This window comes from Muscardinus avellanarius (genome assembly GCF_963383645.1).
Source record: "Muscardinus avellanarius genome assembly, chromosome: 14".
In the NCBI taxonomy this organism is placed as follows: domain Eukaryota; kingdom Metazoa; phylum Chordata; class Mammalia; order Rodentia; family Gliridae; genus Muscardinus; species Muscardinus avellanarius.
Genome location: NC_137800.1, coordinates 74,740,974 through 74,763,682, shown reverse-complemented (window position 1 = coordinate 74,763,682; position 22,709 = coordinate 74,740,974). Strand labels below are relative to the sequence as shown.

Below are 22,709 nucleotides of genomic sequence, written 5' to 3'. Positions count from 1 at the left end.
AACAGACACCCATGATTATTGTAAAAAGTTTGGAAGAAATAGACATTTAGGAATAAAGGTTTTTCAGTAGTCTCACCCCCTCCCAAGGACCGCCACTGTGAGCAATCCAACTTAAATCATTTCAGATATACTTAGTTATTCATTAAATTTGGTTCTAAGGATTGAACCCAAAGGCATTCTACCTCTGAACTATACCACAGCCCTTTCTATTTTGAAATAGGATTTTGCTAAGTTGTTGCGGCTGTTCTTGAACCTGTGATCCTCCTGTCTCAACCTCCCACAAACTTTCTCTTTAAAAAGGTGAATCTTGCCGGGCGTGGTGGCGCACGCTTGTAATCCCCGCGCATGGGAGGCAGAGACAGGAGGATTGTGCAGGTTCGAAGACAGCTGCGCTCGCTGGCTTAGGAGACCCTGTTTCCAAATAAAAAATGTAAAAATAGGTCTGGGAGTGTAGCCCGGAGGTAGAAGGGCTTCCAGGAACCCCAGTACCACCAAAAAAATAAAATAAAATAAAATAAAAAGGTGAATCTTACTTACGTGCATAGATCACCTTCCTCCCCTCTCCTCTTTCAATTCCTGTTCTGTTATTCTCAGAAAGTCTCTTTTCCTGTCTTTTTTGTCCCACTTGTGAAGTCCAAGGTTACCTTTACAATAGTTGCCAAGTATCAAAGGAATGTAAGTATACGCTCACATAAAGAGGAAGGAGAATCCTGCCCCGTAATAAAAGTAGAAAGGAATCAGGTTCTGCAGAGAAACCTTCTCTGTGTCTTGTCCTTCTCCAGTTAAACTCACATCCCCCCTGAACCAGCAATCGTAATAAATGACTATTTCCACTTAATGCTATTGTTTCCCTGCTTCATTTAACTAAAAGCATGGTGGAAGAATTCTTTCTAAGATTCTGCATTACCTAAGTGCTGCTCAGAAAATTATGAGTTTTTTTTTCTTTTTAATGTCTGACACATTGGTAAAATAAATAAAAATACATTGCTAGAAAAAGAAAACTTCCCGGTATATAAAACATAGGTCCCACTTTTCTTTCATTATTAGACTTAAGAGACTTGAGATTACTCTGCTGGATTGCTATAAATTTTTTTTTCAAAGTCTTAGGATTTTGGTACTTAGTAAGTAGTTTTTGGAGGGCAGCCATCAGTATAACACACATGGAGAAGTGCTCCTTTCAATCTTTGCATAGGAAGCGAATTATCCAAGACTTACATGAGGTCCCAGAGAAATGACTTCCAACTTTTAAAAACCTAATTTACAAATGAATGAGTATGTGGGGGAAATTATTTTAAAGTTTAAGATCATCTGTATTTGGATATATTGAGATAATCAACTGAATTTTTCACTTTCTGGTCAGATGTTTACAATTATATAAATACAGCTAGACTCTTAAAAATAGGAAAATTTGATCATTGGAAATACACAGTGAAGTCCCAGCCAAAAATTTAATTTCCCAATTTGCCCTTTCAGACTCCAGAGTTCTTTCTTTCCTGATCTCTATCATTTTGAACCTTAATGATGGAGGGGGAAATGACATGCCAAAACCCAACCCAAACTGAAAAACCAAACCAAACAAAATTCTCTTTCTTTTTTTAAGTCTGACCTTCAGCTTAAAATACTTAGAGTGGGGTTCACTAAAATATCTTGCCTCGGCTACAGCTCATGGGGTTTCTATTGGCAGTGAGGACAAGTCAATATATTGATGGATTTATGGTTACTTAAGAAGTCTTGTCTTGCTTTCTGAAGCTACCGGAGAGCCTTAGACTTTCTATGGCTTATGTCCTCTACTACAAACAGGGATGGGAATGAGGAGAATAAGGAAGGTATGGGATAAATTGTCAGGGCCTGGATAAACCCAGGATGCATCCATCTGCATTTTTGCGAGAAATGGAAATCTACAGAGAAACAGCCATTTTGCTCCTGATTTTTCTTAATATTTTACTTGCTGATTTATGAATCAAAACCTGGCCTATTTATTTATTTATTTATTATTTATTTACTATTTATTTATTTATTTATTATTTATTTACTATTTATTTACTATTTATTTATTATTGCAGTACTGGGGATGGAACCCAGAAGAATTCTACCTCTGAGCTGCACCCTAGTCCTATGTTTTTTATTCTTTATTTTGAAACTGAATCTCACTGAGTTGTAGAGGGCCTCACTAAGTAGCTGAGGCTGTCCGCGAACCGCCATCCTCCTGTCTCAGCCTCCCAAAGGCTGGGATTACAAGCGTGCGTCACCACGCCTGGCTCCGTGATTTATTTTTTACTGCCAGTTTAGATGTGGCTTGATTCAAATAGTTGGCCATAATAAGTTCATCCATCAGCGACTCCATTATACACTGACAATTTGATTTGCTCATGTAAATATTTCTCTTAATTTATTTATTTAGAAAACATTTATTAACCATTTATATGGGTACAGTGATAGATACTGAGAGGGCTGGAAGAAAACAGCACACTTGTATTGTAATAAACCCCAACACTCAACAGGTGGGCCCCAAACTGTAAGTCATATTACCTTTCCTGTATAGTAATCTGCTTAAATTAAAGCAGTTGAATGTCAAATATCAGCATTCAAAGTACCTTGCTATTTAAAATATTTCTTTTAAAAAGGGTTTTCTAAAAAGGAAGAAATTTGTACAATAAACACACGTGAGTGGTAAATTGTTGAATTTTGTTGAATACCCTGTTCTCTTATCTCACCAAAACATTTTTATATTTCACATATTAAAAAGACTTGACTATGTAAAAGATATGTATATATATATATATTATGTATAAACTGTCAACTTTTAAAGTTAACAGTGTTAAAACAATCTAAATACCACTGGAAAAGGAAAAATATATTCAAGGTTGGAAAACACATTTTATTCTGCTGTCTACACAGTAGCAAATCTGCAAACACGTTTTCTTAGAATCAGGGCAATTTGTGGTCCAGAGCACCCATACATTTTACTGATGCTGTTTTTCCTTATCTGTAGCTAAGACAATATTATGAGCACTTCTTGGTGAATGATGTGTGTGGGGGGGGATAGAGATGGGTGTGTGGGGAGACGTACAAGATAATCTAAATGGAATCAGACTGTAAAGAGGTCATTACATTTGGACAAAGTATTAATGCTCCAGGCAAGCAATTAAGTTAACCTGAAATCTAGATAGAGAACAACAACAAATGTTCTAATTATTGACATAGTTTCACAAAGAAGAATAGCTGGGAAGAAAGACAAATGTAAGAAAACAGGCAGTCAGGCAGGCACACACACACACACACACACACACACACACACACACACACACACACTATGGGGTTAAACCCAGGAGCATTCTACATTCTAGTTACACCTCCAGTCCTTCCTTCCTTCCTTCCTTCTTTCCTTCCTTCCTTCCTTTATTGTGGTACTGGGGATGGAACCAAGGGGCATTCTACTTCTGAGCTAAATCCTCAGCCTTATTTTATTATTTATTTGAAACAGAGTCTCACTAAGTTCTGGTGGGCCTTGCTAAGTTGCTGAAGTCAGTTTTGAACCTGTGATCCTCCTGTCTCAGTATTCAGCACTTGGATTTCAGGTGTGCACCACCACACTCAACTCTGTTTTTATTTTGAAACAGGGTCTTGGTAATGCTAATTTACCATGCAGTGGCTTCAAAACTGCAAGCCTCCTTTCTCAGCCTCCCAAGTACTGGGATTATAGACCATGCACCATCGTGCCCAGCTAAGGATATTTTGCAGTATTACGATCACAGTAAATTCCTGACATGGGAAATAATCCAGGTAAAGGGAGGAGATCTTTTGAGGAGAAACTCTGCCAGTTATCTGCAGAAACCTGTGACACACAAACCAAGTGTAGATGGATGCTCTGCTTTTCCATAGAGCGATGCCATCCAGAACTATCTTCCCAGGTGCAGGTGATGTGCCTGCCCCCACCCACCTGGGCATGTTAGCCATGCCCTTAGCTCGTGGCGGTGTGTAAGCAAACACACAGCAGGAAGGGAGAACCAGTACCTTCCCTTCATGGGTTTCCTGGTGGCGAACGTCATCCAGTGAGGATTTAAAGGCGCAGTTTAGAACCTCATCCACAGCCGTGCAACCAGCTCAGCCAACCTGGAAGACACCCTAGTTTTCCTCTACCCAGCACAACACTGGGTGGAGAGTTCACAAGACTCTTTCGGGTTCGGTAATTCTGGTGAGGAGTCAACTTTGAATAGCTGCCCCTAAGGAATGTGTTCCTGAGAACAGGCCAGCAAAGGCTGAGTTCATTGTGAAGGTTCTTCCTCTTCCTGCTGAATTTGTTAGTAGAGGCAATACTTAGGCAAAGCAAGTGACAGTTTATTCCTTCCCGTTTCTGCACACTGTGGTTGTCGCAGTTGACTTATATTTTTTATTTCAAATTTGGAAATTTTAAGTGCATTATAGAAAAAAAAATGTAATTGCTATCCTAAAGTTAATCTGGTTTTTCCCCCTTCAGCAGTTACACAATTCAAAATAGTTGATTACAGTTTAACCATGAATCTATGAGAGAAAATTTTAGTTTTACTTAGACAGGAGATCTGACATAAGAAAGCACGGTGTGAGTTGTGTATGGCAACACACGTTTGTAATCCCAGTACTTGGGAGAATGAGGGTCACAGGTTCAAAGCCAGCCTCAGCAACATAATGAGACCCTGTTTCCAAATAAAAAATAAAATAGGGTTGGGGTGTATCCTGTGAAGGCCCCTGGGTTCCATCCCCCACCCTCCCTCCCTTCTTCTCTCTCTCTCTCTCTCTCTACACACACACACACACACAGAATACACTGTATGCATAAATGGTCTTAAGCATAAAAAGTATTTAAAATGTCTTTGGTATTTGTTAATATAGTCATAATTTTAAAAGTACCTAAGAATCTTTCAAAGATTGTATAATTTTCTTGAAAAAATGAGCTCTCATATGTCTAAGAAAACCTATTTTCCTTTATCACATTTGAAAATTTAAAACATCTTAAAAGAAATATGGAGTAAAGTTTAGAATGGTCATTTAAATATAATTAGTCTTCTGAAATACAAGAATAGTTCAATATTATATTATAATGGTCAATTACTAAGATGTAAAGGGCCATGGAGGAATTAACCCTACTAACATTAAACACACTCTAAATCCTCAGTTATATTGATATTAATATTTTATTAGTTAATAATTAAAGCATAATTATAATTGTATTAAATAACTATGTTAAAGGTATAAGAAGAAAAGTTATATGTTCATCTCCACAGATGCTAAAAAAAATAACTTTGACAAAATTTAATAGTTTTTCGCCGGGCGTGGTGGCACACGCTTGTAATCCCCGCGCTTGGGAGGTGGAGACAGGAGGATTGCTCAGGTTGGAAGCCAGCCGCGCTGGCTTAAAAGACCCTGTTTCCAAAAATAAAAAATAGGTCTGGGAGTGTAGCCCGGAGGTAGAAGGGCTTCTAGGAACCCCAGTAACACCAAAAAAAAAAAAATTAATAGTTTTCTTGCTTAGAAAAAGAAAACATAGAATAGGACATTTAAAATGACTATACGATACCACGCATGGTGGTGCATGCTTGTAATCCCAGCATTTGGGAGACTGAGACTGGGGATGGCGGTTAGAGGCCAGCCTCAGCTACTTAACGAGGCCCTTTGCAATTCAGTGAGACCCAGTTTCAAAATATAAAGAATATAAAATAGGGCTGGAGTAGTAGCTCGGAGGTAGGGTTCCATTCCCAGTACCACAGAAATAAAAAATACTATGTAAGTGCTGGGCGTGGTGGCGTATGCTTGTAATCCCAGTACTTGGAAGGCTGAGACAGGATCGCAGGTTTGAGGACAGCCTTGGCAATGTTGTGAGACTCTTATCTATTTAGTGGGACCCTGCAAGACCAAGACAGATAGATGACAGAAGCGTTGGGCGTTTGGAAATGAAGGAGTCAGGTTTCCGGCACCATCCTAGCGCACCGGGAAGGGCTTGTATCTTGAGTGTTCCCGGTGCTCTTTCTCTAACAGGTTTCCTTCCTCTAGCTCCTTTGGGGCATGATGTCAACATTAATTGTAACACCAGTGACGCGATAATTATTGTGATAGTGTTCAAAGGAGTAAATGTTTGCCAATCGCATCAATCTTGGCTTGGCACTAGATGTATTTTATCCTAGTGACAGATGCTACCTATTGTAGACTCTTCTCCAGGAAGCTGCTTAGTCCCCTCTGCTGCAGAGCTGAGACAGCTGACCAGGTGGGCACTGGCTAGTGCTGGTCAGAGGAAATGCTCTCCTCACTTCCCGATTTTTAAATTCACTACACAACCAACATAGCATAAAGTGAACAAATCAATCTGTAGATGACTTACAGGGTCTCACTCGGTTGTGGAGGGCCTCGCTTAGCTGCAGAGGCTGGCCATGAACCTGTGATCCTCTTGTTTCAAGCCTCCCAAGTACTGGGATAGCAGGCATGCGCCACCACACCCGGCTCAAAGCGTGATTTAATTATGTGCTAAGTGAGCGCTAAGCTTAGTTGAATTTTATTGCCCTTTTGTTCCAATTGTGGTTCTCTCATTTTTATTAAATGATTGATAATTTCATTAATCCAATTAATAATACAGCTTTTTGAAGCTGTATTTTAACCGAGGACAGAAAATAGACATTCCAGACTCATAAAGACATTCCGCATGTAAAAATAAACCTTCGAAAGGGATTTTGGTTAGGAAGAGGGATGGCTTACAAGTTGTTTCATAATTGTCAAATCACGTAGAAAAAGAACTGAGATTAGTTCTCTGGGCCAGGAATAAGAACAGAACAGCTCTGTCAAAAAATAACCACAAAAATCACATTCGTTCATTTACGGATAAACAATGTCTACCCAAGCGCATGGCATTATGTTGGCCATTTTTCTAGAGGGTTCTTCCCTCTAATATTGAGGGCGCTATTTACCCTAAACACCTATTAGAAAAGCATGTGTTGTCCATTCTTCTGATGAAGAGGCCCAGGCCCATGCGGGTGTTGTTGGGTCGAGGAATTACTTAAATAAGCCCTTTGCTTTATGCTGCGTACAAGAAGGCTTTACACGAGCTAATCTTTTCTAAACCTGTTATGTTTTTGGTTCAGCAGAACTTCCTAATTGTAGCTATTAGTCCCCCCTCCCCCTTTTTGTGGTCTGTTCTGTCAATAGACTATTGAGTGTTCAGTAAATTAAGCCCAACGACAGCCGACACACAGAGACAGACGTTAAATCACAGCCTGGTAGTTTCGACTCATTATTAGTATCTGTGAAATAGCTCTTGCGCACGGGGACAGGATCTAACATGATGCACGTTTGTGTCATTCTCAAATTTCCATACTGTACAGTCAGGTATGTGAGGGTTTTTTTTTTTTTTTCTAGGCAACAGGTGTGTTCTTGGAACAAAGTTCAGCCCCCACTTCTGGCTTATGTGAAAGGCAGCAGCTGCAAGCTTAATGCCAATGACACATGGTTCTGTAAGAGAGAAAAAAATAAACCACTTGTGCAGAGTATTAAAGCAACAGGCAGATGGACTGGCGCGCCTGCACTCGGCTTTGTGTTACAGATGAGAGCGTTTCTCCCTCTCTCCCTCTTTCTTTCTCTCCCTCTCTCTCTTTCCCTCTCTCTCTTTCCCTTTCTTCTTACTTGTTATTCAGAAACCAGTTTAAAGCCTAGATTGAGGGGGGTAATAGGGATTGACACAGGGAGATTATATCTCCAAGACACCCCCCCCCCCGCCCTTTCTATTCTTTCATTTTGAAACATGGTCTTGCTAAGTTGCTGAGGTCTCACTAAGTCTTGGGGGGGGGGCTGGTCTTGAATCTGTGACCCTCCTCTCTCAACCTTCTAAGTTCTGGGGTTCTAGTTGTCTGGCACCATGCCTGGCTAAAAACATAAATCTCTTTAAGCATTATATGTTCAGTATTTTTTTCACTGAGAAATAAGAAAAAACTTAATATGAACGAAGTTATACTTTATAAGTCACTTTGTTCTAAAAATAATTTAAAGGTACCTTTAAGATAAAATTTAAGCCTGGCATAGGGACACATGCTTGTAATCCTAGTACTTAAGAGGCTGAGACAGGAAGAGTTCAGGTTTGAGAACAGCTTCGGCAAATAGTGGGACTCTCATCAAACTAGCAAGACCTAGTTTTAAAATAAAAATAAAATAGGTCTGGTGGTGTAGGTCAGAGGTAAAATGCCCCTGGCTTCAATCCCCAGTTCCCTCCTCCAAAAAAGTAAATATAATTTAATTTAGGAAATAAACCTGTGAATTTAAAAAAAAGATGCCTTACAATAACACACATAATACCTGTACATAATTTGGTCAAATTTGGTCTAGTATGTTCTAAAGGAACTGTTCACTGACTGATTCGCAGATAGTGTAATCTGACATCTTTTGAAATGTAAAAGACTATTTACTTATTTATTTTGGTATTGAAGATGGCACCCAGGGGCTTTCTATCCCCGGGGTATACTCTTAGATCTATTTTATGTCTTATTTGAAAACAGGGTCTCAGTAAGTTGCTGAGAGCCTCACTAAGTAGCTGAGGCTGGCTTTGAACCTGCAATCCTCCTGTCTCAGCCTCCTCAGTACTAGGATTATAAGTGTGCATTTTTTCTTTCTTTTTTTTTCTTTTTTGTGGTACTGGGGATGGAACCCAGGGGCATGCTACCTCCAAGCTACACTCCTAGCCCTATTTTTTATTCTTTATTTTGAAACGGTCTCACTGAGTTGCAAAGGGCTTAAGTAGCTGAGGCTGGCTGCGAATCCTGGTCTTCCTTCTCAGCCTCCCAAATGCTGGGATTACAAGCATGTGCCACCACAACTGGAAGGACTACTTATTTATTGGACTTCTTTCACTCTCCAGTAAAAAGTTTCTATTGAGAATTTTTGTGAGACAGTACCAGTAAGAGTTAAGATGTACTGTGTACTCCCAAAGCATCATGTCGACAGTAACGATGTAATAGCATTTATGGGTATAAAAATGCATCACACTCAAGCATTTCTGTTAGTGTATTGAGGACAATATTCTTTTTTGTGTGTCAGGCATGGTCCTCCTCTGCATATATAAGAAGTTCTGCCAATATCTGGTTTCTTTTTCTTTTTTTCTTTTTGGCAGTACTGGGGATGGAACCCAGGGGTATTCTATCTCTGAACTACACTTCCAGCCTGTTTTTTTTATTCTTTATTTTGAAACAGGGTCTCACTGAGTTGCAAAGGGCCTCACTAAGTAACTGAGGCTGTCCTCAAACTGCGATCCTCCTGTCTCAGCCTCCCAAATGCTAGGATTACAAGCCATCATGCCCAGCCCAGTTTCTTATAAATAAAAACATGGAGGAAAAGAACAGACAGCAGAATGATGGAGCGGTGTGACACATCGGAAGGGAATGTGACTTCTTACACATGCTCTTCTGAAACACCAGCATAATAGAGCTCTCTCACCGATGGGTATTTTGACAGAAATATTTTCAAAAAATGAAGGTTGTAAGAAGAAACATTGTTTTTTCTGAGATGCGACAAACAAATACATTGCAAGGTGATGAAGTTTGCAAAAAAAAATTTTTTTTTTCGGGTCTGGTGATGGAACCCATGGACATTCAACCTCTGAGCTACACCCCCTGTCCTATTTTTTATTCTTTATTTTGAGACAGAGTCTCACTAAGTTATGGTGGGCCTCACTAAGTAGCTGAGGCTGTCCATGAACCATGATTTTCCAGTCTCAGCCTCCCGAATGCTGCGATTATAAGTGTGCACCACCATGCCAGGCTGTGAGCAAATATTTAATTACACTCTTGGAATCTCTGGTATGATGGAATCACCAGGTTCCCCGTGAGATCAGTGTCCAGTATTTCATATGATGTTGTGTTGGGGAAGGGGCAAAGGGAGAATTGCTGCTTACTGGTTTTTAAAACCCTAAACCACGACTTTATTCAAGAATTAGATTTTTGGCCGGCCGTTGGTGGCGCACGCTTGTAATCCCAGCTTTTAGGAGGCGGAGACTGGAGGATCGCAGTTCCCGGATAGCATCAGCTAATGAGGAAGGCCCTTCACAACTCAAAAAAAAAAAAAAAAAAAAAAAAAAAAAAAAAGGCCAGGAGTGGTGGCGCAAACTTGTAATCCCAGCATTCGGGAGGCTGAGGCCAGAGGATCACAGTTCGCAGACAGCCTCAGCTACTACTTAGTGAGGCTCTCTGCAACTCAGTGAGACCCTGTTTCAAAATAAAGAATAAAAAATAGGGCAGGGGATATAGCTCAGAGGTTGAATGCCCCTGGGTTCCATCCCCAGACCCACACACACACAAAAAATAAATTAAATTTAAAAAAGACAGCTGGGCATGGTGGCACACGCTTGTAATCCCAGCATTAGGAAGGCTGAGACCGGAGGATTGCGGTTCACAGACAGCCTCAGCTACTTAGTGAGGCCCTCGGCAACTCAGTAAAACCTGGTTTCAAAATAAGGAATAAAAAATAGGGCAGGAGGTGTAGCTTGGAGGTTGAATGCCCCTGGGTTCCACCCCTAGACCTGCAAAAAAAAAAAAAAAATTAGATTTTCTGTGAATCCATACTGAAAATGATTTTGTCAGGGTTGCCTCATGGATGAGAATGTTGTAGGCAGATGGATTTGGAATCTAGCCTCTGTGACAAAGGACAGTGAAATAGAAGAAACTGGTGACAGTTTTCTTAAAATTTTCATTGGTTTGGGTTTTTCACCAACTGTGTGCTCACATTTTAAAAAGTATAAAAAGTATAAAAAGTGTCTCCAACCAGGAGGCTGGCCTAGACATCTCCAAAGGTCTCCTCCAATTCAGGGATTCTCAAATTCGATGGCTTTGCTTTTACTTGGGCTGTACTTGAAAAGAAAAAGTGGAAAGATACACTTCACAAAATTTACCATCTTAACCGTGATTAAGTGCACAGTTCAGTCGTGGTAAGTACGTTCACAGCGTTGTGCAGTCTCCAGAACTTTTTCATCTTGCAAAACTAAAACTCTGCACCCATTAAACGGTGCCTTATTTCCCTCCTCTGACAACATCATTCTGCTTTTTGTCTCTGTGAATTTAGCCACTCAAGGTACTTCATGCAAATGGAATTAGAGGGTATTTGTCTTTCATGGCTGGCTTATTTCCCTTAGCATGTCTTCAAAGTTCATCCATTTTATTGCAGATACAGGATTTTCTTCTTTTCCTTTTCTTTTATTTTTCTCCCTCCTTCCCCTCTTTCTTCCTGCTTTCCTTTCCTTTCATTTGTGGTACTGAGGATTGAACCCAGAGGCATTCTCCCTCCAAGCTATACCCCCCAGCCCTTTTTACTTTGAAACAGGGGCTCACTAAGTTGCTGAGGCTGGCCTCAAACCTGTGATCCTCCTGTCTCAGTCTCCTAAGTACTGGGATTACAGGTGTGTGTCACTGAACCCAGCCAGGATTTTCTTTCTTGTTAAGGCTGAACAGTATTCCATTATATGTATACACCAGTTTTTTTTTTTTTTTTTTTTTTTTTTTTTTTTTTTTTTGGTGGTACTGGGGTTCCTGGAAGCCCTTCTACCTCCGGGCTATACTCCCAGACCTATTTTTTATACTTTTATTTGGAAACAGGGTCTCTTAAGCCAGCATAGCTGGCTTCGAACCTGCGTGATCCCCCTGTTTCCGCCTCCCAATCGCGGGGATTACAAGCGTGCGCCACCACGCCCAGCCACACCACATTTTTTTTTAACCCGTTCATCTGTCAGTGGGCACTTGACTTGCTTCTGTCTCTTGGCTATTGTGAAGAGTAGAGCTGTAAACATGGGTGGACAAATAGCTCCTCAAAACCCTGCTTTCAATGCTTTTAGACATATACCCAGAAATGAGATTGCTGGACCACTTGGTAATTCTATTTTCATTTTTTTTTTTTTTTTTTTTTTTTAGGAACTATGTTTAATCCATTTTCCTCAAAGGCGGCACCATTTGACATTCCCACCAACAGTGTACAAGGTTCCAATTCCCCCACATCCTCACCAACACTTGTGACTTTCTGGGTTTTTCTGAGAATAGCCATCCTAACAGGTATGAGGTGGTATCCTCAGGCTACGCTCTAGGGGAGAAGAAGGATGGCTGGTGGCTAAGACGGCTTGGCTGAAGCATCCTTTTTATTTTATTTTGCTATCGAGGACATAGCCCAGATGTATTCTACCTCTGAGCTATATCCCCAGTCCTTTTTATTTTTTATTTTTTGTTTGGAAACAGGGTCTTGCTAAGTTTCCGAAGCTGGCTTTGAGCCTGCAATCCTCCTGTCTTGGTCTCCTAAATATTGGGATTACAGTTCAGGTGCTACCACACCCACCCTGAAACATCCCTTTAAAAGCAAAAGCCAAATCCCCTCAGTCCTCTGTCCAGGGCCCTCCCTGGCCTCCCACCCCCCAGGAATAAGAGCAAACTCCCTCCCGGTGACTGACAGGGCTCTACTGGGGTTTGTCCCTTTGCTAGTTCTCTCCCTGACTCACCTTCTCCCTGGCCTTCTGCTCCACTGAAAACATGACAGTGTCTTCCATCCTCTGGGCCTTTGCCCCTCTGTCCCTCTGCCTGGGACTCAATTCCCTCATCACCACCCGGCTCTTTCCTTTCTCCACTTAGGGCATTGCTCAGCCATCACCTGCTCAGATACATTGTCCTACAACAACCTCCTGTTCTCAGCACTTACTACAGCACTATCAAGCATTCTCTCCTCTCCTCTCCTCTCCTCTCCTCTCCTCTCCTCTCCTCTCCTCTCCTCTCCTCTCCTCTCCTCTCCTCTCCTCTCCTCTCCTCTCCTCTCTCCTCCTCCTCCTCCTCCTCCTCCTCCTCCTCTTCTTCTTCTTCCTTCTTCTTCTTCTTCTTCTTCTTCTTCTTCTTCTTCTTCTTCTTCTTCTTCTTCTTCTTCTCTCTCTCTCTCTCTCTCTCTCTCTCTCTCTCTCTCTCTCTCTCTGTCTCTCTCTCTCTCGGCGGTACTGGGGATGGACTCATGGCCATTCTACCTCCAAGCTACATCCCCAGCTATATTTTTTATTCTTTATGTTGAAACAGGGTCTCACTGAGTTGCAAAGGGCCTCACTAAGTAGTAGCTGAGGCTGTCCTTGAATCACGATCCTCCTGTCAGCCTCCTGAACGCTGGGATCACAAGCGTGTACCACCACACCCGGCCCCTCTCTCTCTTTTGTTACACCTATTGTTATGGTTTGGATCTGAAATGCGCCTCCAAAACCCAGGTGTTGAAGGCTTGGTCCCGGTGCGGCAATGTCTAGAGCTGGAGCTCTGGGGATGTGATAGGATCATAAGGACTTGAAGCTCATCGGTGGATTAATCCATTGGATGGACTGGCAATTCGGCTGGATTTAGTGGAGCTGGTGGGAACTGTAGGCAGATGGGACTTAGAGGAAGTAAGCCTTGGGGAAAGCTTACTTCACCCTTGGGGAAAGCCCTGCCCTGTTCTCCACCACATCCTTCTACAGCTCTCAACCCAAAGTAATGGAGTTAGTGGACCATGAACTGAGACCTCTGAAACCGTGAGCCCAAAGAAACTTTTCTGCCTTTAAGCGGTTTTCCCTGGGCTATCTGTCACAGAGACAGAAAGTTGACCAACACACCAACACTACCTGAATCCATGTCTGCATTTATATATGCCGTCTATGTGAGTAACATGAGAGTTCTCCGCAGGCAAGGCTTGGCCTGCACTGTTCACCCCGGACCTCTCAGCTTCTAGAATGGTGCCTGCTGATGGCCCATCAGTGGGCTCTGCGGGAAGGGCTAAATGAATGACAGCAGGAGCGACTGTTTTAGCTACTGCCTACCAGGCCGGGGTAAACAATGAATCAACACAGTCTCGCATCCTGACTTTGTATCGTGCCATTAACACTGTCAGAGGCCGGGCTGGCCGCTCCGCACTCCCCATAGAGAGCAGGCGCTCGCTCAGGTACTCACGTGAGTCTCAACGTCACCGGCCAGGATCCTGCTGTTCTTTAGAAACTCGGCCACCATGCCGTTCATCAGCTTATCGAAGGCTTCCACCGAGGGCGCCACACCTGGGAAGAGGAACGTTTGGTTATTGCTGGTGTCTCGCAGTGGGTCCCAAGGAAAGTTGATGTCATCTAGGTTGTGGTTACTAATTCACTCAGACTCGTTTCTCCACGCAGTGATCATCACTCTGCGCTTCTAGTGGCCCAGGAAAACATTGCTTTCCTGTTGTCCATGTTTCTGAGTAAGGACTCTCACCTCCATCATTCCATTTTGGTCTTCAAGTCCAGCAAGGTAAGTAGTACCATCACTGTGGGGAGCCATTAAGGCCTTCCCCTAGATTGGTGTCCCTGACTCAGCTGACTGCCCTTCGCCCAGAGTCAACAAGGTTTGGGGTTATGGAAAGTTCAAAGAGGTCTGAGAGAGGATCAGGTGGTGATGACACGAGGGTACTGATAGGCCTATCTGTAATGATGTGTTTTGTATTGGTCTGTATTGTATTTTGGTGGTGGTAGCACGAGAATGTTGCTTGACCTGTAGCTGTGTATAAATACCTCTGGAAAAACAAACCCGGGGTCGGTGTCGGCGCAATAAAGATGAGATTGACCCAGAAGCTGCGTTGGCCAGGAGCGTCCGCACGACAGAGAATACTGACCCAGGCATAGTCGTCGACCCGTAGGAAATATTGGCCCACGAACAGGGGTCGACCAGTAGAGATAGTAGGCTGGCGGCTCCCCCACGTTAGAATTTAAAATTCTCCATCCTCACGCCTCACTTCAGAACCCGTACTCTTGCTGGCTGGCTCCAGCACGCCACACTGTCACAGATGAGGAAATGGGGGAGCGAAGAGAGCACTTGCAGAGCCAAGTACTCACTAAACAAGGGCCGGATGCCCGAACTAAACAGAGCTAACCTGGGCTTTCCTCTACGACCTGTGCGGGTGGCTCTATCGTTCCCGCAAATAGTTTCCAAGGGTCTTCAGGACAAGGAAAAGGCCTCACAAAGCTTGGCGTGATGGTGCACGCTGGTAATCCCGGTGCTGGGGAGGTCACGGCAGGAGGATCACAGGGTTTGAGGCCAGCCTTAGAAACTTGACAAGACTCTCAGCAACTTACTGAGACCCTGTTTCAAAACAAAATAAAAAAGGGCCAAGGGTCTAACTCAGGGGTGAATGCCACTGGGTTTAATCTCCAGTACCCCCCCCCCAAAAAAAAAAAGTATAACAAACTCTGGGCAAGGAGGCAAAAGAGCCGGATTCCACTGTTTCCTCTTTACCTCCCAAGGGGAGGAGAGACAGCCACGGTGGGAAGGAGAGGACTGCTGAGCAAATATGCAAACGGCTTTGATCTGCATCACTGTAAAAGCAGAAGTGACAGCAGCCCATCCACCCAGTGTTCTTTGGGTTTCTTTTCTTGCCTTTTTTGGGGGGATACCAAAAGAAATTGAACCTAAGGGTATTCTATCTCTGAGCTACATCCCAAGCCCTTCTCCTTTATGTATTTACTTATTGGTGTATTTTTTATTTTGAAACAGGGTTTTGCTACGTGGCTAAGTCTCACTAAGTTGCCGAGGCTGGCTTTGAACCTCTGGTTCTCCTTTCTCAGCCTCTCCAGGCCTGGGATTATAGGGGTGCAACACCGTGCCTGACTTCCTGCCTTTTAATGAAACGAAACACATCTAAGTGCCTGACTTCATGCCTTTGATATTGAAAAACATAATATTGAGAAACTTAGCACCCACAAGCTCTTTAAATGCAAACCCAAATCTAGCACTCCCTCCCTTCTATTGTACAAAGATATCCTCTGCACTCATTAAACTATTGTCTGTAACTTCCTTTGCCTTTTCTCTCAGCCGCTCATTTTCACAGGCCCAAAGGGTGAAGGCACCAGTTATTTACAGCTCTCTGTACCTACCACCAAACTTCTAAGCAGACTCTTGTGAGCGATCTTAAAGTTCAAAGCACTTTCGAATACAAAAGGGCACAGGCCCGGAGATTCCTACGGGTCCATTTGGAAATGGATAAACCCTGTCTGTTGCTATGGGAGAGGCCCGAAAGGTCTCTGTTGAGTATTTAAAGTGGGAGAAAGCTTTAGAAAAACCACGAAGGGCTCTATCTACCTAGCAGACAGCACAATGAAGAAGAATGGGAGCCTTCTCTAATTTGTTTCATTACTCAGTTCTGCCTGCACCTCCTCTGGGCAGCCTTTAAGGATCGATGGTGCTTTCTCAGACTGCATCCTCAGAGCAACTCTTAATCAAAGCATTTGTAGCTCTGAATAGTAATGCAGGAGACCAAAGATCCTGGAGGATTAGGACTATATATAGTTTATCTAAGATGTCCTTGCACCTACACCGTGCTCATCCCCTGTACCAGGCAAAAATATTTCTTTGATGGTTAAAATAAAGTTATCTACTTTCTACGTGTGTGTGTGTGTGTGTGAGTGAGAGAGAGAGAGAGAGAGAGAGAGAGAGAGAGAGAGAGAGAGAACCCACATCATAAAACATACCATAACAGACTTTTGGTCTGTGGGGTATATATTTGCAATGGATTATGTTCCTTCTAAAAGTAAAAAAAAAAAAAAAAAAAAAAAAAAAAAGTTAAAAAAAAAAAAAAGCCAGGCGTGGTGGCTCACACTTATAATCCCTGCGCTTGGGAGGCTGACACAGGAGGATCGCGCAGGTTCAAAGCCAACCTCAGCTACTTAGTGAGGCTTTCAGCAACTTAGTGAGACTGTTTCCAAATAAAATATAAAATAGGTCTGGGAGCATACCTCGGAGGTATGAAGCCTCTGGGTTCCACCTCCAGTACCACCAAAAAATTAAAAAATTTAAAAAAGTAAAAAAAGTAAAAAAAAAAAAAAAAAAAAAAAAGAATTCTAGGTGCGGTGGCACACAATCCCAGTATTTGGGAGGTTGAGACAGGAGGATCACAGGTTTGAGTCCAGCTGAAGCAACTTAGCAAGATTCTCTGTACCTTATACCTTAGGGAGACCCTGTTTCAAAAAAAAAATAAAAAGGGCTAGAAGTGTTGCTCCAAGGTAGACTACTCCTGGGTTTGCTCTCTAGTACTAAATAAAGTAAAAAAAAAATTTTTTTTTGTGGGAGGAGGTATAAAGGAAGTAGGCAGGTAGGGAAGAGGCCTTGGTGGAAAAACTTAATTTCCTGAGGGGCAATGAATACTAATTAACTTCGAAGGCTCCTAAAAAGAGACCAGCTCTTCCAAGGTTCAGAGATAAGAATGACCAAAGCTTCACAAAACCATTTGTTTACTAATCAACAAACCCAGGAGACATCCCTGGAGCAAGTCTGACACCTCTACTGAAAGAAGGAGACCCCTCAAAGGACATGCAAATACCCTATGCAAATTTTAAGAACTGCCTCCCAGACTCCAAGTAACAGAGGACATACAGAGATATATAAACCCCTAGGCTAGTCACTAGGATGGTTACCTACTCTGGGAACCCCTCCCCGTTGGGGAGCTTTTCTCGTCTCCCAGGTGCGTTGGCTTTGAGAGAAGGTGGGGTGCAATTGAAGGCGCTTGGCCTGGGATACACTCGGGTAGTGACCCGAAGACCTCCACTGGACATCAAGGCCGGCCAGGGCCCCTAGGGGTGACCTGCACTTATTTTCTGGCAGATCGCGTGGACTTTGGGAGAAAGCAGCTTGCAACTGAAGGCATTTGGCTTGGGCTACCCTCAAGTATTGTCCTGAAGGCAGCTGCTGAGCACTAGAGTCCCGACAGCCCTTAGGGGTGTTCTGCCACTTTTCCCTATGCCCTGCTGCTTCCAATAAACTTCTTGCTCCCCTTCCTGCCGTCTGCGGGTGTCATTCTTTGCTCACTGCAGACAAGAAACCGGTAAGGAAACGCCATGTTTCTTCTCAAGAAACCCCATTTCATCTTAAGGAAATGCCGTGTTTCTTCTCAAGAAACCCCGTTTCAAAAGTTTGTTCTTAGAAACTTGTTAAAAATAGAATTCAAGCCAGACATGGTGGAATACACTTGTAATCCCAGCATTCGAGAGGCTGAGACTGGAGGATGGTGGTTCACGGACAGCCTCAGCTACTTAGTGAGGTCCTGTGTGACTCAGTGAGACCTTGTTTAAAAATAAAGAATAAAAAATATGGCAGAGGTCGAATGCCCCTGGGTTCCATCCCTGGACCCACACACAAAAAATGAAAGAATAAAAAATAGGGTTGGGGGTATAGCTCAGAGGTAGGTACCCCTGGGTTTCATCCCCAGTACCGCAAAAAAAAAAAAAAAAAAAAAGAAGAAGAAGAAGAAGTAGAATTCAGAAAACTACCATGACTTACAAATTAAGAAGAATTGGAAATGATGTTGTCTAGGCTTATGTTGTAAGGATGGTTATCATTCGTATGGTTTACTAATTATCCCACTTATTAATTACCCTTCTTTCAAGTAGGATAATAAATTGCCAGCTGTTGTTTTAGAAGCTCTTTGCTTTAATAATTGGCTTGAAATGATTTCCTACACCAGAAAATACTTGTTTAAACACCAAATAATTAAATTACTCATCCTTCAATTTTACTTAGCTTATAAATTTTTCCAGAAAAAAAATACCTTTTTTTTTAATTAAAGAAAACCTTGAGTTCAGCCTACTACACTCTCTTGATATGTGAGGTTCAAATAACTGGCATTTAAAAAAATTTATTCAACAAGATGGCAGAATCTCCCTGGAAGTTGGATTTTCACATTTTTGTGTGTTTCCTTGGGCTTCCTATTTGTGGTTGGCAAACTCAGGGAACAGTCGGTTTTCACTGAATGTCAACAGTGTTATGAAGTAGAGTGACTGAGGAGAACATGAAAATATATTCCTACCAGGAAGGTTCAGGAGTCCCATAGACCAACTGTGTCATTAACACAAGGCAGCTCAAAATGAAATCAGAGACGTGCTTCAGTTGGCACGGAAAAAATGTCCAGGCCCTGGCGGCCTTCCTTTACACAACACCCCTTTCAATTCATTCAAAGCATTTGGATTCTCGTTCTGTTCCAGGGGAAAAGACACACTTGCGCCTACACAGTCATTTCTGTCTTATTGCATGTGGCGCGAGGCTCAGCTCCAAATATGTTGAGGATTCTAGACGCACCAATGTAGATCTTTCCTGGGGAAGCACTCTTGAAGCCTCCTCTTCCCCCCCCCCCCAAGGCTGATAGGATTCAAACCGGGTCAGATAAGGAGGAGATAGATGTTCCCAGGACAAGAATAGAATTGCCATATTAACTACAGATCCCCCGGTTCAATTTGAATTTCAGATAACAGTGAATACATTTTGGGTGTAAATGTGTACCTCTGTGCGGTGTAGTCCTCGCACTATTTGGGACATATTTGTATCCCCCAAAATGAATGTTCTTTATCTGAAATTCAAATTTGACTAGTGTCCTGTATTTTTATTTGTTGAAATGTGACCCCAGACAAGAATGAACTGTAACAATTATTGTAGGTTAACTTGGAAATTTTGCCTCATAGGGGACCCTTTCAAAGAAAGTGCTTAACTTTCTATTTCTATTGGATTGTACAATTTTTAAAAATCGTGTGTGTGTGTGTGTGTGTGTGTGTGTGTGTGTGTGTGTGTGTGTTACTGGGGATTGAATTCAGAGGCATTCTACCTCCAAGTTACACCCTGGCCAATTTTACTTCTTATTTGGAAACAGGGTCTCATTAGGTTGATGAGAATACTGGGGATTAAACCCAGGAGTGTTCTACCTCTGGGCTATACCCCCAGCTCTATTTTATTTAAATTTTTAAATTTGAAACAGTGTCTTGCTAAATTGCTGAAGCTGGCCTAAAATCTGCGATCTTCTTGTCTCAGCCTCCCAAGCACTGGGATTACAGGTGAGCACCACCACACCCAGCTTAAAATCTTTTTTTTTTTTTTTTTTTTTTTTTTGGTACTGGGAATGGAAACCCAGGGCATTTTATCCCTGAATACACCCCCAGCCCTGCTTTCTATTCTTTAATTTGAAACAGGGTCTCACTGAGTTGCAGAGGGCCTCACTAAGTAGCTGAGGCTGGCCACGAACCGCGATCCTCCAGTCTTAGCCTCCCGGATGCTGGGATTACAAGTGTGTGCCACCACGCCCAGCTTTTTCTCTCTCTCTCTTTTTAAAGTGTGGTATTAACCTACAGTTTTCCAAGCATATTTGGTGAGGACTAGGTAGCGATAAAACAATATACTGCAGCTCCATTACCTCGGTCAGCTTTGGCTCCGCATCAGACTAGCTTCCCTCAAAGCTGCAGTTTCAAAATAGAGCAACTGGTCCTCCTTTAAATCAAATTTCACAGAATGAAAATACCTTCCAACTTACATTGCAGTTGAGAACACTCGTTTCTTTCTTGATAATTACTGAGATAATATATTCGCTGAGTGTTGGAAGAGCAGTATAAACACTAACACAAAAGAATTAACGACATTTGGCACCTGGGTTATGCTCTTAAGACACAGAATTTGGTAATTTTGGGGTAGATGGTAGGCTGAAACCTTTTTAAATATTTTTAGTTGGTTCATAAAATTTGCACACATTTATGGGAAAGAAAGCTTCTCTTTCTCTTCCTCCTCCTCCTCCTCTTTCTTCTCCTTCTTCTTCCTTCTCCTCCTCCTCCTCCTCCTCCTCCTTCTCCTTCTCCTTCTCCTTCTCCTTCCTCTTCCTCTTCCTTCTCCTTTTTTTTTTTTTTTGGTGGTATTAGGGGTGGAACCCAGAGGCTTTCTACCTCCAGGCTATATTCCCAGACCTATTTTATATTTTACTTGGAAACAGGGTCTCACTAAGTTGCTGAAAGCCTCACTAACTAGCTGAGGCTGGCTTTGAACCTGTGCAATCCTCCTGTCTCAGCCTCCCAAGCCCGGAGATTACAAGTGTGCGCCACCACGCCCGGCCTCCTTCCTCTTCTTCCTTCTCCTCCTCCTTCTCCTCCTTCTTCTCCTTCTCTTTCTTCTTCTTTCTCTTCTTCTTGAGGGACTGCTTGCCTCTGGTTAACGTTACAGTCATGGGTTGAGGAATGAGTAGGGAATTGAAGGAGGAGGTGCACATGTTTCTGGAGAATGAAATATGAGAAGGAGGAAATCAAGTGAGCTCCATAGAGGCCAGCCATGATGGCAGCATATGGCCCTACCTCCGTTGATGCCGTTAATGTCGCCACAGCTCGCAGGAGGCCTGTGTGAGCCTGCAGACAGCAGCTCCAGCCGGATGACAGCACGTTCCAGTCTTTCCACCAGCTCCTGCATGCCGGCCATTCTAGAAAGACAGACACAAGCGTAGGCCGAGTGAGCATCAGGGGAGGTTAACGGGCAGACACCTTTATGCTCAACATAAAGGGACAGCAACCCCGTAGAATGGCTTATGCTACCTAAAGGCTGTTTATACAATCAGCAAAGTATGCGAAACTCAGGAGGATATAAAACTTGGAGGGGGAAATAAAAGCAAATTATGTTGAGCTTATTTTCTACTCAGTTCAATTCAACGATTTTTAGGTAACAATGAACGTATAAGCACAAGTATTGGCTCCCTTTCTAGCACTCTCAAGAGCCTGCCTGCAACGCCTCCGTGCATGGTGGCACACAAATGTAATCCCAGTACTTGGAAGGCTGAGACAGGAGGATTGCCTATTCTAAGCCAGCCTCTGGTGAGACCCTACTGCAAAATAAAAAAAAAATTAAAAGGGCTAGGGTGTGTAGCTCCAAGGTAGAATGTCTCTGGGTTTAATCCCCAGCACCAAAAATAATACATAAAAGTTCAGAGCCTCTGTGCTTCCTTGTCTCATGGTATAACTTAGATATATCACTTCCTTAAAAGCTCACGAAAGCCAGGTATGGTGGCACACACTTGTAATCCCAGCATTTGGGAAGCAGAGACAGGAGGATCGCTGTTGGCGGACAGCCATTTGCAACACAGGGAGACCCTGTTTTAAAACAAAAAATAAAAAATAGGACTGGGGGTATAGCTCAGAGGTAGAATGTCCCTGGGTTCCATCCCCAGTACCGCATAAGGAAAGAAGGAAAGAAAAAAAGAAGGAAAGAAATTTGGGCATGGTGGTGCACATTTGTAATCCCAGCATTTGAGAGACTGAGACAGGAGAGTCGCGGTTCACAGACAGCCTCAGCTACTTAGTGAGGCCCTTTGCAACTCAGCGAGACCCTGTTTCAAAATAAAGAATTAAAAAATAGGGCTGGGAGTATAGCTCAGAGACAGAATGCCCCTGTGTTCCATCCCCAGTACTGCAAAAAAAAAAAAAAATAAATAAATAAAATAAATAAATAGCTCAGCAACACAGATCTCAGAATTAATATTGTCAACTTTTACTCTCTAAATATTAGGAGCATATTTTAACTATTTCCAATAATTGCTTTGTGTTAAATAAAACCCTCCAGGGGACTCTAAATCCATGGATAATTCTTGTTTACTCAACTGTTTGAAATCAAACATCCCAGCCCAGAAGGATGAGTTTGTGAAACGTATGTCACTGAAGGCAAAGAAGGGCCAGGCCTCCAAACGCTGATTATTAGCATCCATTGGTCTCAGTGTTTCTGTTGCTGAATTACTTCAAGTTAAATGATTCTGAATGGTGGGGATTTTAATCAAAAATACTTCTTTTCCTTTCATTAGGCTGCTGGTTATTTTTAGGCAAAATTTATTGTTAAATGGAGGAGCTTTGGGAACAGGATCTTCACTTACCTAATATTATTATTAATAATTATTATTATGTGGTACTGAAAATTAAACCCAGG

The 22,709-nt window shown here is 42.5% G+C and overlaps 1 protein-coding gene across 3 annotated transcripts in view; it reads right to left on the bottom strand.

Moving 5' to 3' along the window:
* CAP2 (cyclase associated actin cytoskeleton regulatory protein 2) overlaps positions 1–21,218 on the bottom strand; it is a gene marked incomplete at both ends in the record, with an annotated part of 136,424 nt that extends 115,206 nt beyond the window's left edge. For all 3 annotated transcript variants that reach the window (XM_080709892.1, XM_080709894.1, XM_080709893.1), the window contains 2 exons: positions 13,935–14,035; positions 21,098–21,218. In XM_080709892.1, coding sequence (XP_080566018.1) covers positions 13,935–14,035; positions 21,098–21,218 — 222 coding nt within the window. The remainder of the gene's footprint in view (positions 1–13,934; positions 14,036–21,097) is intronic.
* Positions 21,219–22,709: the final 1,491 nt, after the last annotated feature.